This window comes from Anarrhichthys ocellatus, unplaced genomic scaffold, assembly GCF_004355925.1.
Source record: "Anarrhichthys ocellatus isolate YVR2014 unplaced genomic scaffold, GSC_Weel_1.0 scaffold3, whole genome shotgun sequence".
Lineage (NCBI taxonomy): Eukaryota > Metazoa > Chordata > Actinopteri > Perciformes > Anarhichadidae > Anarrhichthys > Anarrhichthys ocellatus.
The window spans coordinates 7,059,832-7,073,808 of NW_022280033.1; the positions used below are offsets into that span (position 1 = coordinate 7,059,832).

At 41.9% G+C, this 13,977-nt stretch overlaps 1 protein-coding gene across 2 annotated transcripts in view; it reads right to left on the minus strand.

Annotated features, from left to right (window-relative positions):
• The window catches only part of adam12b (ADAM metallopeptidase domain 12b), a 64,150-nt gene that overhangs the window by 39,895 nt on the left and 10,278 nt on the right, over positions 1-13,977 (minus strand). For both annotated transcript variants that reach the window (XM_031873206.1, XM_031873195.1), the window contains exon 3: positions 11,568-11,641. In XM_031873206.1, the coding sequence (XP_031729066.1) occupies positions 11,568-11,641 (74 nt within the window). The remainder of the gene's footprint in view (positions 1-11,567; positions 11,642-13,977) is intronic.

Here is a 13,977-nt window from a genome sequence, read left to right on the forward strand (position 1 = left end):
CGATACCAAACAAACAGGCTGATCAGCCAAGCCTATTTAAATATTGACTGACCAAAGCAGAGATAGCTCATTAATGAGTGAAGATCCCTCTTTGCTTCCTTAGAAGTCCCTGAGAGAGACGACTTTTAAATCGTTCTGCTGAGAGTTCACCAAGGAACAGACGACACGTTTTCCAGGATACGATTCCGGTCATTAGAGAAAGAAAGACAATAAATAGCTAATTTCTACCGTGTTGTTTTTATAGCTTTAAGAACAGGAGGCTTGTGATCAGTGGCTGTTGGGAAGTAGCCAGCAGAAGTACAGACACTGATGTACTGCAGGTACCCATGGTGGGTTGTACCAGCGAGAGGTGGCTGTATGACTGTAAGAGGAATGCCTTAAGATAGAAGTATATGTCCATAGCGTGAGATTGTGGATCAATTGTCAGATATTTGTTTAAGCATGTGATAGTATGAGTCCATTTATTTCCTCTACGCCTTCCTTCTCTCATATCTTCTTTAAATCTCTAAAGTGGTTTATTTTCTTTAATAGCACGGCGATGGAAACCTTATCTTCCGTGCTTCCAGATATTCTTCCTATTACCACCCATTGCTTTTTACGAGCACTGCTTTTAACTACCATAGAGTCTAAATAAGTCTTAAGAGTTGATAACAGAATACGGGTGAAATTAGAAGGCTGCAGGTGCAAAACAAGGATTCAAGAATATGCTGTGGTGTCAAACCCCAAACCTTTTGATCCTTCTAACGACAGCACACGTCTGGTGGATGTGAAACATTTTAACTTGTACTGAAGCTAAATTAATGCTATTATTTCCCCTTTTGGTTGGTGACCAAACCACAACAGCTAACAGTAGTGACAGCAGAGCCGTTAAGAGAATGAACCGTTTCATAGCTGTTGGCCTTCACGTCCGGAATATTTAACACCATAAAATGATTCCCGCACGAAACATATTTTCCCTCGTAACCGTACAAAGAGCATGATGTCATATTACCAGCACAGGGAATAGTTTCGCAAATCTGGGGGGGGAAATGCTCTCATCAGTACAGTAAGAGTGAACCCTGCACATGAATTCAGGCCAATTGTCTCACTCCTCTCCAAGTACGGTCAGCCGCCTCTCCACAGACTGCACCGCTGAGGCAGTTTGTGTGGAAATAAATGCTTTAGACTTTTTATGATTGTGTGGCTAAAAGAGAGTATGAATTCTTTAGTAGCCTAACGAAGAAGCACAGAACATTTCTGGGCACCTGGATGAAGACGGTGCAAACTCAAAATGCCTGAAGGCAACATCACCACCATTACCAAGCAGTGAAACATTAACTCTTTATATGGGGAGACGTGAGAAAGATATGCCGTTGATAGCACCGAACACATGCTTAATTAATCTACTGTAGTAACGATGCAAACAGTTCATCTACGGAGATCGTGCACTGGTCATCATTAAAACACTAATCACTAAAGGAAGAGTGCAAACCCAACCTCAACCCCCTCTTTGCTAGAGGATTTAATGTCTTTTATATATAAATATATATTTACTTTGAGAGGTGGTACTCTGCAATTGCTAAATCAACCCACTTTTTTTTTACTGTGAACAATTGTGTTTGGGTGGAGAAATTTTCATTTAAACTAAATATATATTTTCCTTGGGGGGGGGGGGGGAATCTGGGTTTGAAGTGAAAAGTTTAATGTGAAAGAAAATCAGCACACTTCCATATTATTTCCCTTCAGGGGAAATAGATGAGTAACTGTAGTCCTCAATATTACACCACGACTTCTTTCTGGAAACACGCTGTTGATTATTTGCATGCTTGCCAAACAGAATGCAAAAGTCCATTGTACCTCCTGTAATGCTGAAGCTGAGGTACGGATATTGTGTGGAGTTGCATGGAATCTTCATTAAACGTTAAAGAGGAAGACGTTTTCTCAACAACCTCTTGACAGAGGTTTTGTATGCCTGCCCAGCACTGAGAGGAACTGGTTTTTTTGGGGGGTTTTGCTTTTTGCTGCTTCAATATTCCAATCCATAATAAGCTACATACCGGAACTAATGAGTGACTAGGGATCTTCAAGGGAGGTGGCCTATTATTATTCATTGAAAAAGAGTAAACAAATGGATAAATGTTAATGTCAGAGGGTTCCTATCTGTCCAATTAATCTATGGTGGCTCCCCTGGGTAGCCTCATTATTCAGCCATACTTTTTTTTGTCTTCAGGGAAAATATGCAATTAAGAGCTGAGCAGAAAGAAATATATTAAAGATGGTTTTGTCTTTCATTTTTCTTCCCGTTCCTTTAATTTTTTGTCTTGTCAAAAAAAAAAAAAAAAAATATCATATCAATATGAATCATCTCCAGCCCTCCACACCCATGCCATCCTGTTTGAAATCCTAAAAGTTGACACACAGACAACTTTTAACTTGAAGCTGTAGGAGCACTTGTGCTGCACGAGACAGCTGCTTTAATAGAACACCAGCCGTTGCTCCACTGACTGCACACATCCCAGAACATCAGCCCTCCAGTCCCAGACCGCACGAGCTGTCCCGTCCCTCCTCTTAAAAAATGTCTCACGCCATTAAACCCACTCTTTGCGCTTTCACGGAAGCCGCGCTGATTCTCCAATGAGATAATAGCACACGATCTGTCATCCTCCACCCCATTACCTCGCAAACATGGCGGAAATGGGAACTTTCACTTGGCGCTGATGTATCATTTTAACATAAGGATCGGGGTGAGCGATCTGTCACCGACGCTGATGCAGTGGAACGGGAGTCGTCGTGACTGCTGGGTATTGAGCCGGGAGATGTCAATGATTGGACGGGCTACGGCTGGTAAAGCAATAAAGTGCGTTGAAGCTAATCAGAGACCTGATTTTTGGGGTTTCAAGCTTTACGGCACTTGACATTTCTCTGATAGGTATGGCCAGCGTGAGCGGTCTAAAATACAACACTGCATTAATCTACCCGCTGACCACAGGAATGTTCTTGAGCTTAAAGAGTTTAAGATCAGACTATATGTGCTGCACATATCACTGCACACTATATCTTGAAGATGTGCAGTAACCTTGAAGGATAATTCCAACTTGGCTTTTTTTTTTTGTCGTGGGTTTGGCCATCATTCTTACTGGTGATAAGATCAAATGTAGCGCTCGCCCCAAATTAATTGCAAAGACGTGGGGAAGCAGCAACATTGCTCAAAAGAAGCGGGACAAGGCAGGAAACACCAGCAGTGAGACAATCAAATCAAAGAAAAAAAAATAAAGACATAGATGATCTGCAAGATTAAAATCAAACTGTTTGTTGTGAACATCAATCACAGTTTACAGACTGAATACTGATTCACCTTCAGCCGTCCGTACTTGCCCTGATTGTGCATTCACACGCTTTTCCAGTCCATTTACGGACTATTACAGTTCAACTGTGCTTACCTTCGGTTTTACCTCCAAATAAAGTGGTCTGATCATTTGGTTCAGAACAAAATCAGCAACAGTGTTTATACAAACAGCCCGTGGATGAATTGTGCTGCTGCCCCGGTGTTGTCATGTTCAACCAGACCCAGTACAGCCAAAACTTCCCCTCCATCAGTGACATCATGTGATGCACTTCCTCTCTGCCTTGTTTTTCACAGCACATCTGGATTTATTGTGAACACGCTTCCTCTCATGTGTATGTGTGTATAGAGCTACCTCATGTGTGGTGTGTGTGTGTGTGTGTGTTCAAGCTTGTGTGCTGGATTTAAACACCGCTGACCGTCTGAATTTATGAATGTAAGTCGCTCTTTGTCACATTCTGCTGAAACATACATTATGTGACCGAGCAGAGTGAAGCCAGAGGCTGCTGTGCACACAGTATGTTGTACATCCATGGTGATGTGTGTGTATTACGTTGAGTTGAAGCACATATGTGATATTAGAGACACAGACTGTAATCTGAATGGATCTGGAACAACCGCGGTAATGCAAATCTAAAATGTGGCAAACCAGTGGCTTTAGCTCAGGAGCAACAGCATCAGCAGCTATCTCAATAATCCCTAGAATCTGTATTTTATATCACCTGTAGGGACTGATAACATGGTGAGCGGTATTGCTGGCATTGTCAGATAAACACCACTGAGGGTATGAAACAGCTGCTAAGCTGTGCCGTCTCAAGCAGAACAGTCCTTATTTCTCATGGGTCCACTACAAACGACCCATTGTCTGAGCTGTGCTGTACCGATGTCGAGGAGGATTTCTACTTTGAAAGGGATTTCTCATTAAAGCTTCAATATCGAGCTTTAATGGCGAGGTTGTGTTTGAAAAGTGATTTTTGATACCCGGCTGAGTCCCTGGCCTTGGAACTAGGGGTGGGAATTGAGAGGCGGTTCCAGTTGAGATCCAGTTTCAAATTGTCTGAATCATAGGAATTGTACCCCTCTGAGATTATCAATTCCTTTTATCGACACCGGCGAGTTTTTCTGACAGTAAAAAAAATAAAATCACGTATCATCATGTCAAACTGGAAACATACAACGAGAAGGAGTCATGGTGGCGAGGAAGAAGCGATCCAAAGTGGGGCTTCATTTCACAAAGGAGGAGGACAGGGCTACTTGTAACGTCTGTAAAATGGTCATCTCTCTTTGATTGAGAACATTTTATCAGGTATTTGTCAGTTTTATATTTGTTTTCCAGGTCCCAAGCATTGTAATTTATGTTAACATGTTCAAATGTTATCAGGCAGACATTCTACACCGTGTTAAACCTGTGTAGGCCTACATTATTTTCCACAATCAATAAGGGGATTGGATGAATAATCAGACCAATACTCAGAATTAATAGTGGCACAGGCATCAATAACATCTTATCAATTCCCATCTCTACTTGGAGCTGTAACTGGATGACGAATGTATCACTGAGGGTTGTATCCTGTCATAGATAAATGCATGGAGGTGCATTATAATATACAGTTCACACAAGCCTTTCATTATCTTGAGAAACCTATTTATGTACAGCGAGGTAATGTAATCACTCATGTACCCTTCTCTCCAGGTGTTTTTTTTACAGCAGTGTTTCCTGCTGATGCACATAAATGATGCTGAGGATAAATATGGATATTATGCACCATCAACATATGTAGCCCCCACTCCACCCGATCAAAAACTCAGATAATAAATGCTCTGCTCACCTACACCAAGGCAGTAGTTCACTCCGCTGATACCACACCGAGTATATCGCAGAGTCTAATTTAAAATATTTAAAAAAAAAGAGCTGCAGCCTTTTTTTAAGAACTTTGCGAAGGCTGCAAACGCATCCAGGAAACGGCATCCTGACTTTTCTGCTCACTAGCACCTTATACAGGTGACCCACTCATCATAGGTAAGCTCACTGTTCCCAGGCAGGAATGAGCATATATATATAAATAAACATATAAGAGAGAGAGAGGGCCAGAGACGTAAATGGACCGTATTGGCTAAGTGCATTGACAACACCCTCAGTACCCTCTCTGCTGCCGCAGGCCCCTAAAGATAGGTCTGTAGAAGTGAACAAATGGATGCTGCCATATGCTGACATACTGCATTATCGCATTAATGTATTTAACTGTTTCATTGAAAGCAAAACATTATGATAATATCTGGAACACATACATCAGTTTGGCTTACAATTCCTAAAAAAATGTACTTTATCTGCTGCACTCCAACGACAATAAACAAGCTGCATCACGTCATGCAGACACTAGTCAGAAGTATAGTATGTGATTTTCTTTATGGCGAGATCAACTTAAACAATTGTTTGGCTCAAAAATAAACACCTATCTTGCCCCCGAGATCTCTAGGTCTGAAAAATCAATCACACGTTTAGGGACCGAGGGAGGCAAAGAGATAAAGTAAAGCTCAGATAGGGACGGACTTAAAGAGGAAAAAAACTAACTCTGAGAGACTTTGAGCTAGCTTGGCTCCGATGCTTGGCTCTGTTCCCACCGGTCAAAAAAAAAAAACACCACTCTAATCTTTCCCAAAGCAACGCCTAAGTCTGCTCGGTTTTTTTTTTCTTTATTGTCCTTCAAGACTGGCCAACTTTCCCCAAGGGCGCTCCGCTTTATCCACAAACTCTTTAGCCAACTAATTAAAGATGGCAGGAGGCAAAATGCGATTAGTGTGTGCTCTAAGCTCAACAAAATCTACAACTACAATGTCATAAGGGGGGGGAAAGAGGCTGAAATTTACATCGGATCAATACTCAAACAGACGGGATGTGTGAAAACTCTTGCTACAGTCGTGTGCTTCAGATCTCTTTCCAGACTAAACATGCATTTGAGGAACGTTTTTCACTGCACAAGAGAAAGGAGAAGGTCTGACTGTGAAATCATTTTGACACTGACGAAAAGTCAGTCGCAGGTAAAGGACTTCTAGCTGCTGCAGTTAAGAAAAGTCTTGTGTTGAGATCTTTTAGGGCAAAACGTACTGTATCATGACAGAATCCAACAGGAATGTGTGCATGTATTGCACAAAAATAGCTTTTTTACATGTATCTGGATTAAGTAATCTGTTGTCTATCTGAACACGGGCTTAGTTGTACACTAACACTATAAAGAAAGGTGCAGTGAAACCTGCTGATAGAAACCACTCGCTTGTAGATGCCTGGTGTTTAACCTTGTTATAATGTCTGAATTGATTGTGACAGGCAGAACAAAACACCTTGGCATCCAAAGTAAAGTCACACAGAGACTTGGCACCAAAGTCCAAGGGCACATGTGTTGGCACCAAACAGCAGCCTGGGGTCCACCGTTTGCTGCCGGTGGCTTTTGACGGCACAAGCATGCACGTGGAGAGCGTGGGAGAGACAGACACGAGAGGAGTGGGGTAGGAAAAACCTGAATACAGACAGAAAAAAGACATGGCACAGGAAGAGAGCGTCACAACAGACCAGGGCATGGGCGACATGGCCAAAAACGTCTGCAGCGACATAGGTCATTACATATCTCGATAATACCGGAGACATACGTGGGAACAGAGGACGAGGGAATGATGGAAGAGTTGGTGCAAGGGGCAGCAGAAGAAGAAGACGACTGCCAAAGTGTTGCTCGTGAAGTTAGCTGCTGCTCAACATGCTTTCCATTTCCTGTCCTCATGCAGGCCATTAAGCCAGCAGGGCTGTATATACTGTAGACGCCACGGAGAGCCATCATTACACTAGTTACGCGTATTAAAGTACCTTCTACAACCCCATTAGGCATCAGAGTCGACAGCCTAACAAGCTAGCGGACAATTTTTATTCTACATACATAGCGCCATTAAAAGACAGAGCCACATACAGTGCAACCTATTTCATATTCCTGACAGATCCAATTAGGGTGCAAAGGAAACCTGGGGATCTCTCTTTGTTCGGTCTGAGCTCCTCCTCATTGAACGGACAGCGTAATATTATACCTCCTCTGTGGTACCACACAATGAGAAAAGTATTGGCATTGTCAGCTATGTTATTGACATGGAGTGCATCTTCTTTCCCATAGAAAAACACACCGAGGATTTTTTTTGTTTTGGTCAAAAACATAATGGTTTTGTTTCGAGGTGGACGTGTGTTTCAAAAGGCCTCTTTCCTCTTTTCTTTCCTGCCTCAGAAGAATGAAAGGAAATGTTCTCACTGGGAAACGCGGCGTCTTTTGCAGAGCGCCAGTTCAGCTTCAAGGAGAAAGGCTGAAGAAATGTAACTGAATAAAAAACAGCATCCTTGGAGTATTAATAAAGTGACAATATGTCTTGTATGCATTAAAGTAAATGTTATGCTAATTTTCAGGTTCATACTTGCATTTGGGGTTTCCACTAGAACATGTCTACATGCTTTCTTTTTTTATGGACTGTGTGTATTTCTCCATAGATTGAGCGTTTCAATACTTTCACAGTATTCAGAGACAAAGACATGGGAATTTCACTATTTACAATATGGGATCTTTAAACTAATAGTCAACAAAAAACTCAACCGAGTTCAATACTCCGAGGTTGCACTAAAGTATCTGGGTATCACCAGTGGCTTTTTGGGGCTAATGCAACCTAATGTTAACAAACTCTTTGACTGACATTACCGAGGCAGAGTTTACGACTCCTTCCTACTTGCAACACTAAAGAATGTTAAAGTATTTAGTGTCTCTATCCCATAATTGCCACTTGCCATAGTTTAGGAAAAGTTACAAATAACCTCTTTAAATGCAAATACCAGCACGAGAACTTCACAATTGTAATAAATACGGGGCCTTAGAATACATACGTTATGATATCAAATGTAGAGGTGTAATGTAAGTGGGCCAAGCTGTACACCTTTGATAATTATCAATTTCTCTCTCTCTCACACACACACACACACACACACACACACACACACGCACACACACACACATACATATTGAAGACTTTAATCAAGACTAATGTGGAATGTCCCATACGGACACCATTAATCATTTGAAGCTGGCCAACTGTGCCATTGATCAATGCTATACATCAAAGCAGCCGCTGCTGGCACAAGTCTGCATGTCCGTCCAGTTTGCACTCTACAACACGCCGAGCCTTAAATATTGTGTATGACACGGCCCCTCCCATTGCTCACAAAAATAATAACAATTATGACCTAACACAAAAACATGACAAAGTGATGGGAAAACATTTTCTCATGTTTAACCGTGTTAAGCTACCAATTTAAATTAACTAGCATGTGGGACAGAGAAGTGGATATACATATATAATGACATGTAGGACAGTTGAAATAAGGCTGAGAGGGCCGATCTGAATCACTGTGATTCAGATCAGAGTGCAAAGAACTTAACTCTGAACTAACAGGAACATTCTGAAATGTGATCATTTTAAAACGGACACATAATATAAGAGTCTGTGAAATACCGAAGCAGCCCACTCACTGCTTTTAGATCCAATTGGCCTGCAAGGACAGAAGAAGAAGTGGCCTCCACAAACCAGCCAAATCAAATCAAACCAAAGATTTGTTTGCAAGGTGTACACAAACAAAGAACTCCCTCCCCCTGTCCCACCACACACACACACACACACACACACACACACACACACACACACACACACACACACACACGCACAGGGGACCCCGCTGATTCCTCTCCTCAGTAGATCTGTACTCGTCCCGCCGTAGCCAAGTTTTCCTGGGACAGGGCCAAGCGGCAAACAAACAGCAGTTTATTAATTGGATGTGGTAGCGTGTTGGTGATGACTGCGATCATTTCACAGTGGCCTTGGAGCAGGTGTACTCTGCAGCGGTGCCAAATCAAATGAGCAAACGGTAACGGGTAAGCAGATTCATGCAAAGAAATGGATGAGCCTTCACAGAGAATCTGCCATAACTCAGCACAAAGAGGCACCGCTTGCTATACGCTCTGGAGTTCTTTGCATTTAGATCTATTCACTTCCACAACCTAATGCTTGTTTGTTGTTTTGCCCTTGCAAATTAGTTTTTTTCCCCTCTAAACCTTTGTTTTCACAACATTTCTCCTAAAGCAGCTAAAGTCAACTGACTTCCACACTGTATTGCTTCCATGCTTCCATTGAGTTAAGTACTCAAACATTAGATGCTATTTTGGAGCAAATAGAAAATTGAAGATGTGTTGGACATCGTTTCATCATGTTCCTTCTAACGAGGGTTGGTTGTGTTTTAGAAAAACCTTTTTTCTATTTGTTAAAATTCTCTTTACAGCACGACGGCAATCAATAAATAAAATGCTCTGACAAAGAAAGCGCTTTGGAGGGAGGCACTTTCTCGCTAAATTTAGCAACTTTTGGAGCTAGTGCTGCTAGCTACTTTCATTGGATGAGTTGGCAAAACTGCGCAAGGTTTTTCAGTTGTATATTTAGAGAAATCTAGCTGGTTTCTCCAATGTGTACCTACGAAAACTTTAATTTCCTTTCAGAACATTCCTGATCTGGACTAAAATGAAATTGTTTTGAGGGTCTGAACAAGTTTTCTATGGATCAAACTCAGTAACACCTGACCCTTGTGCTCCCCATTGAGCTCCAATAAAACAAAAACATAGTCTATGCTGCCCTGCAGCACTAAAGATTAACTGCAGAGTGGTGTGAGTCGCTGCTATGAGGAATATCCACACTGAGAACGTGTGTCAGGGTTCAAAAAAGATTATATACCACACCTCTAAATTGCCGTTATTCTGAAAAAACCCTTTTAACTTCCATATTGTGTTGCTTGCTGGAGGAAAAAAACTGCCATTCAAATCCTAAAAGGAACCATTTTAGAAATGCTGAGCAATGGAACTGTCAAGCATATCTGTCAAGACGTTGGATTGGTTCGGCTAACTTTGGTGTACTTGGAGTGCACGATGTGCATATGTTTAATGGAGGAAAATGACAGGACTCACTGCTGCCAGCTTGGAAAATATTACTGTAAAATTGTTCAGAAAAACTAAAAGGCATCGCTGCATCCTTTCCTTTATCGTGTCCTCATCTGTCATTCTGCCTCGGACTGAAAGGTCACAGCCTCGACAGCACCGACCCACGTACAGGTCAGAGACCACCTGTTCTGAGTCGGCTGAACTGGTGAGAGGATATCAGAGGACACATCTGGCCTGACGGGGAACAGGCCGGATGGGAACGGCAGCATGCTCCCAGGCCTCGGGCTGGTGACGGATGACTCACAGCTGAAGCCGAGGTCACTAACGGTCGCTTGGAGAACGGGGAATGGACGGGTCAGTCGGGACAGAGCTTTTCTAGAGAGTTTGTCATTTCTGAAGGGGCCATTAAAGTAAAAGGCTTTTCTTTTTTGTCAAGTAATTAGAATTCTGTGGGTGAGTGTTTGGCCGGTTACCTTGAGCTTTGGATGAGGAATGTAAGACAAGGGGAGCGGTGTTTAATAAGTCATCTGTTTACGTAAGAGACAATATTTCAGAGTTGTTGTTGTTTTGTGTTGGACGTAAAAGAGACAAGGTCTGAGCAGCTGTGGACCAAGTCCATCATTCCAATGACAATATCTTTATCCTGAATAAGAAACATTGGGACAAAGCAAGACCCGAGACAGCGATGCCATCATTCATGCGAGACTGTAAAGGTCCCGGACATGCAACCTGGCCTTTACGCACTTTTTTTACAGTGATAATAAACAGCTTGTGAGTGAGAATGTGTGTACATCTACATATTTATGAACTCGGAATGATCCCCCACCCCTCGTTTCTCAGTGCACTGTGTTATTTTCCGCAGTGTGGAAGTGAGTGGCGGAGCGAGGAGAGGGAAAGCAAAGCAGGGGAGAATAAGCATGTCCTCAGAGCTCTCTTCTTCCTTATTCTTTATCGGCTTTCATCTCTCGGCCCTTCAGAGAGACTGAACCATAAAAGAGTCCAATCACTAGGGGACATATTATTTTCTCCCTCCCTGAATACACCATATCATAGCCCAGACCCACACAGCTTCTCTTCCTCCTGCATATAGAACTCCAGCAAGCCACAGCCGGGAGCACGGCTTTATCTATTGGCTCTGTGTGTGATTAACATAATAAATATCTGGTTTCCTCGTGCTCACGTTGAGTATGGAAGAATATGAGGATAAGAATACGGAGAATTCAAATAAATCGGAGGAAACTCACTCATTTTTCTCCAGCAACAGGATCAGCTGTTCACCTTCCGCACTTACCAGCAGCTGGAGTGACGCAGGATGACTCTGAAACACACACACAAAAAAAAAAGAAAAGATGACACGAGCGTCAGGGCAGTGCCCGGAGCTCACCCATCCTGCCTGTGGATCGACCTCACCTTTAGTTTGACACGGAGGCTGTGTACAAGGCAGGATGTGGCAAAGGCACAATAGTGTGAGAGGAACAGGAAGAAAGCCTCCGCATCCTACACTTCCCAAGTCTGTGCACGACACAAACGTTGATACATTGGACTCGTTTCAGCTCAAGTGTTCTATCCATACTGTAAGTAAGTCCTAATCCTTCAGATTTTCATGAAATCAAAGCCATTGTTGTCACTATATACGGTCGGCATGTTTTCTGAAATAGCCGTTTAATATATTCACTGATCACCTTTCTATACAGTAGTTTTCACTGTCAGTGAGCCATTTCTGTGCATGAGGGATTCAGAGGAAGCAATGCAAGACAACAATCATTTTTGCTATGTTTTGATAGCAGATTATTTTGACTATTTGCAAGATAGTAATAGTGAAGAGGGAGCAGCTACCGCGACTGTTAGATGAAGAGTTTCAGACGACTCCTCAGCGAGGTGTTCAAATTCACTGTGCTCTTCTTTTGTGTGGAAGAGTACGCTGTGTGAGATCAGTTTACCGTCGCTAATGACGTGATGGGAAAAAGCTGATGAAATTAAACGTTTCTTTTAAAGATAGCTGGCAAAGAAAAGGATTTTATCTGCAAAAAATATGCTTAAGACCGGATTTGGACAGTATTTCTTACCTAACCTGATGCCGAATACTTCTCTCACTTTTTCAAATGTCATTTTGACAGACATTGCTTAGTCACTAAGGAACAGACAGATTGTCGTATCAGTGACTCAGGTCTGCTGACCAATGTCCTCAGGCTAATACGCTGCTGTGTGCAGCTCTGTCTGAGACTCAGTGCGTCCATGTTTGTGTGAAAGTGTGTTTGTCTGGAGAGTCTGTGTCACTGTCCGCAAAGACTCTGCAATACTTTGCGACTGCTTAAATAACCTTCTATTGGCACGAGGAGCGGCTTTATCAATCTGTTTCCCGGGTGCTTTAAGTCTTCGTGCAATCTCTGCTAAGAAAATTGCTAGATGCCCTAGGAGTCAGTTTAATTTGGGGAAGGTCAGTTGTTAGATAGCCTACTGCGGAACAACTGCATCTCCTCAACACATTCTGTTAACGTTAGCAGTAGCTGTAGGTTAAACATATCTGATGAAGCTGGAGGTGCTTTCAGGGCTCCAGAATAACTTGTTCCAGTGCTACAAACTTTCTCAGTTGGTCACTCCAGCCTTTATTGGTACTAAAGTAACTAAGTATATTTACTCAAGTACTGTGCTTAAGTACAATTTTGGTGCTACTTTCTACTCCACTACATTTCAGAGGGAAATATTGGACTTTTTATTTACATTTATTTATGAGTACATGAAATATAATGCATTGATGTACAGTAAATTAAACCACAAAAAGTATAATAATTAATAAAATGAAATTGCTTCCAGTAACAACATTAAAATGAATCTCTCATGCAACTGCATCAATTACAATAATTTAATATTATAATATATAATGTAACAATTAAAGAACCCATTTGTCGGCACAGTGAGAACTTTAATTTTATACTTTAAATAGACCGACTTTCTCTTGATTATATTCTTACATACTTTTACTTTTGAAGTAAAGATTTTAAATACTTTTTACTTGTAACAGTGGGTTTTTTTGAGTGAATCGTGGTATTAATACTTTTATTTAATTAATAGATCTTAGTACTTATTTGTTCCGTAAAGTTTTCCGGTTTCAACCAGCGCACATAAAATGAGATGGAAGCAAATTTTTGTATCTGCAACTCTGTTGGTTGCAGTCTGGAGCTTTGTGTTGGTTATTAACTCCATGACGCTAAAAGCAGCATTGTCCCTGATGCCAATGTGACATGTGGGTGATCAGTTCCATTCATGTAATTAACTTCACTGCCCCTCTCTACTGACTTGGAGAGGGAAGCATAAGGCTGAGAAAAACACAGCTCTCTCAGACGGTGACTTCCCTGCACCAGGAACAAAATGTTTAATTGCTCAGGGAGTTCTTAACACCTACGCATTTCCCTTCTCTGGAAAAGTTTCCTCAAGTTGTGGTGGAGGACGCCGAATTTCAACTATTTTCTTTTTCCAGCTGTACTAGGTGGGACAGATTGGTTTTCCCTGCCTGAGAACACAAGTCTAGAGAGTGCAGGGAGGGCTGATTGCACTATATGTATTTGTGCATCTTTTAATCCAGCATGTATGGTAAAGGACGGAATTGACACAATGTACGAGGTTGTTCAAAGGCTCCTTCGCGCTGTCAAATCT